Source organism: Dermacentor silvarum, chromosome 11 (genome assembly GCF_013339745.2).
Source record: "Dermacentor silvarum isolate Dsil-2018 chromosome 11, BIME_Dsil_1.4, whole genome shotgun sequence".
In the NCBI taxonomy this organism is placed as follows: domain Eukaryota; kingdom Metazoa; phylum Arthropoda; class Arachnida; order Ixodida; family Ixodidae; genus Dermacentor; species Dermacentor silvarum.
This window is the reverse complement of record NC_051164.1, coordinates 113,596,030-113,599,333: the sequence shown is the minus strand read 5'-3', so window position 1 is coordinate 113,599,333 and position 3,304 is coordinate 113,596,030. Positions and strand designations below refer to the sequence as shown.

Genomic DNA, 3,304 nt, shown 5'->3' with positions numbered 1-3,304 from the left:
AAGATGAGTTAGGCATGATTACAGAAGAAAGGGCCGAGCTGTATTTCAAGCCTAATCAGGCACCGAAGTTTCTAAAAGCAAGAAACGTGCCGTTCGCGCTGCAGAAGTCGGTGGAGGCTGATCTTTCGAAGATGGAAAAAATGGGCATCATAACAGCCGTTGCCACATCAGATTACGCAACGCCAGTGGTACCTGTTATCAAGAAAGACGGTGGCATACGCCTCTGTGGCGATTATAAGGTGACAGTGAATTCGTGCCTTGACGTCACACGTTATCCGTTGCCGAAGGTCGATGACTTGTTCGCGGCTCTTTCGGGAGGCACGCGGTTTTCAAAGATTGACCTGAACCGCGCTTATCAACAAGTGGTCATGTCTGATGCCTCAAAGCAATACTTACCCCCGTATTCAGAAATGCAACTTCGCTTCAAGTCCGTGCTTGACTTGAATTAAGTGACGCCTATTGTGAACGCGCCGAAGCAAGCGCAATGAGTGTCCAGGGCATGTTCACGCCAGGCGTCCTTTAAATCAAGTCAAGCATGGGCTTGAAGCTAAGTTGCATTTCTGAATACGGCGGTTAACCTTGAATACGCACAAGGGATTGTTTGTTGTCAACAGATTACCTTTTTGAATCGCTTCCGCGCCAGGGATTTTCCAAAAGATAATGGACACGATGTTGAAGGACCTTAAGGGTGTTTGCTGCTACCTAGATGATATTTTGGTAACTGGGAAGACAATAGAAGACCACTTGGCTAATCTTGAAGCGCTGCTGGAGCGTCTTCAAAGCCGTGGCGTCCGGGTAAAGAAAGAGAAGTGCTCGTTCTTTCAAGCGAACTTCACTTCCTTGGCCACAAAATCAGCGCTGAAGGAATTTCCCCATTGTCAGATAAGGTTGACGCACTTCTCCAGGCACCATAGCCGCAATCAAAGAAGCAGCTTCAATCTTTGTTGGGCGTTGTCAACTATTACAGCAAGTTCGTGCCCCAGTTAGCAACAATATCTCAACCGTTTTACAGACTTCTGCAGAAAAAGGTAGCGTGGCACTGGGACGAGCATGCTAGAAAAGCGTTCAACCAAGTAAAAGCTCTATTGGCACAACCGCCTACGCTCGCACACTATGACCCTGAAAGACAACTTAGGCTATCATGCGACGCGTCGCCGTATGGTGTAGGAGCAGTCCTATTTCATGTCTACGATGACGGAAGGGCACGGCCCATTGCTTACGCTTCAAGAACGCTGTCTGAAGCGGAAAAGAAATAGTCAACTGGAAAAGGAAGCGTTAGCCATCATTTTTGGTATAAAGAAGTTCCACTTCTATCTTTATGGGCGCTCATTCACCTTGGTCACGGATCATAAACCTCTTCAAACAATATTGGGTCCGACAACCGGAATTCCCACAATCGCGGCTGCTCGTTTGCAACGCTGGGCCGTTACGTTGGCAGCGTACTCGTACAATCTTATCTTCAAGAAATCGAGCGAGAACGCGGAAGCCGATTTCTGCTCGCGTCTGCCGCTGCCAGATCTTGAAGCAGAAACCAAAGAAACAGAAGAAGCACTTTATTCCTTGCGATTGGACTCGTTGCCTGTTTCTAGTCGAGATATCGCGACTGCCACGAGTAAAGACCGAATTCTTTGTCAAGTGAAGGAATTCACAAATGTGGGATGGCAAACGTCGATCACGGATGAGCAGTTGAAGCCTTTTTTTTCGCAGGTGCAACGAACTGACGGTGCATCAGGGATGCGTCATGTTGGGCACAAGAGTAGTCGTCCCTGCAAAGCTGCAAGGCTTCGTTCTCGACGAAATCCATGACGGCCATCCCGGCATCGTGCGCAGCAAGGAACTAGCACGCAGCTACGTGTGGTGGCCAACTCTTGAGGCGGACCTCGAACTTCGTATCAGAAGCTGCGCTAGTTGTCAAGAGCAACGTAACGCTCCAACCAACGCACCTCTTCACCCTTGGTCATGGCCAACCTCACCGTGGCAGCGTGTTCACATTGACTTTGCGGGACCTTTTCAGAATACCATGCTTTTAGTGGTGGTAGATGCACATTCTAAATGGCCAGAGGTTTTCGAAATGCGATCGACAACTACAGAAAGCACGATGCGTTGTTTGACCGAGCTCTTCGCACGTTTTGGTTTCCCTGAAACAATTGTTTCCGATAATGGACCTCAATTTGCTTCGCAGGAGTTCAAGCACTTCGTGCAGGCAATGGGGGCGCGGCACGTCCTCACGGCTCCCTACCACCCCAGCTCCAATGGGCTGGCAGAGCGTTTCATTCAGACCTTAAAGAATGCGCTCCGCAAAGACGGCACAGGAGAAACACTGCAGGTAAAGCTGCATAATTTTTTGCTGTCATATCGCAACAGGCCACATGCGACGACTCGTGAATCACCAGCGGCATTGCTCCTGGGACGACGCTTACGTACTCGGCTAGATGCCGTAAAGCCCTCCGTGGGGGAAAGAGTAGCACACAGACAGTGCTCTAGGCACTAAGTCGTCCGTGTCGCAAACGTCATTTCGTTGTAGGCGACAGCGTGTTGGCACGTAATTATTCTGGAAAACCAAAGTGGGCTCCCGCTGTGATTGTTGCTCAAACAGGACCCGTCTCTTTCCAAGTACGTGCAACCACCCCGAGGGGCACCTTCACCTGGCGTTGCCACCAGGATCAGCTGCTACAGAGGCCTGCAGAGGACGTTACCCCTAGGCATGGAACAGCTCGTGAAGTTACGACCAGCGAGTTCCTGGTTTTTCCCGAGACTGACGACGCACCAGTTCCTCCAAGTCAACAACCGTCCAGGGTAACTCCGATTACGCGACAGGCAACTCCAGCACCCGCCGAGGCAGGACGCTACCCCGTGCGAAATCGTCACCCACCAGATAGATTCCAAGCTGGACTCTGTGTGCTTTATTAAAAGGGGAGGTGGTGTTGTGTCGGCTGGCGCTCAATTGATAAGAGCACTCTGCGAAGTGCGCATGCGCCACTAAGTGTTAAAAGCAGAGTCGCGCTCGCTAGCGGTCCCATCTTGCCCGAGCCACGAACCCACAAGCATGGGTTAATAAACGTCGTTCATCCGGAACTTGTCTGATCCTTTTCGGCACGTCTGGCGCAAAACGGAACACTCGGTGTATACTGCTCCTGTCGTATGGTGCTGGATGCCTAGTCAGGAGACCAGTGTGTCGTAACAAAAACGTAACCGAAACGTTATTTTTTATTTTGTTTCGGAGTGAAACCGAAATATTTTTTACCGGCTTTCGGTCCAAAGGTAACGTCGGCAATCCGAAACAACCGATATCAGGCAGCGTATT

General features: G+C 50.3%; 1 protein-coding gene across 1 annotated transcript; it reads left to right on the top strand.

The window, feature by feature from the left end:
* Positions 1–671: 671 nt before the first annotated feature.
* On the top strand, positions 672–2,925 carry LOC125941383 (uncharacterized protein K02A2.6-like). The gene is made up of 2 exons (XM_049658511.1): positions 672–2,326; positions 2,615–2,925. Exons 1-2 carry the CDS (start codon positions 1,742–1,744, stop codon positions 2,798–2,800), a joined length of 771 nt encoding a protein of 256 aa, XP_049514468.1. The 5' UTR covers positions 672–1,741; the 3' UTR covers positions 2,801–2,925.
* The last annotated feature ends 379 nt before the right edge of the window (positions 2,926–3,304 follow it).

Bases quoted from the DNA above. Each gene is read 5' to 3' on its own strand.
- LOC125941383 (XM_049658511.1), top strand. From the start codon at position 1,742: ATGTTGGGCACAAGAGTAGTCGTCCCTGCAAAGCTGCAAGGCTTCGTT. The intron at 2,327-2,614 runs GTAAAGCTGCAT...TCTCTTTCCAAG, and splicing joins GCACAGGAGAAACACTGCAG to TACGTGCAACCACCCCGAGG.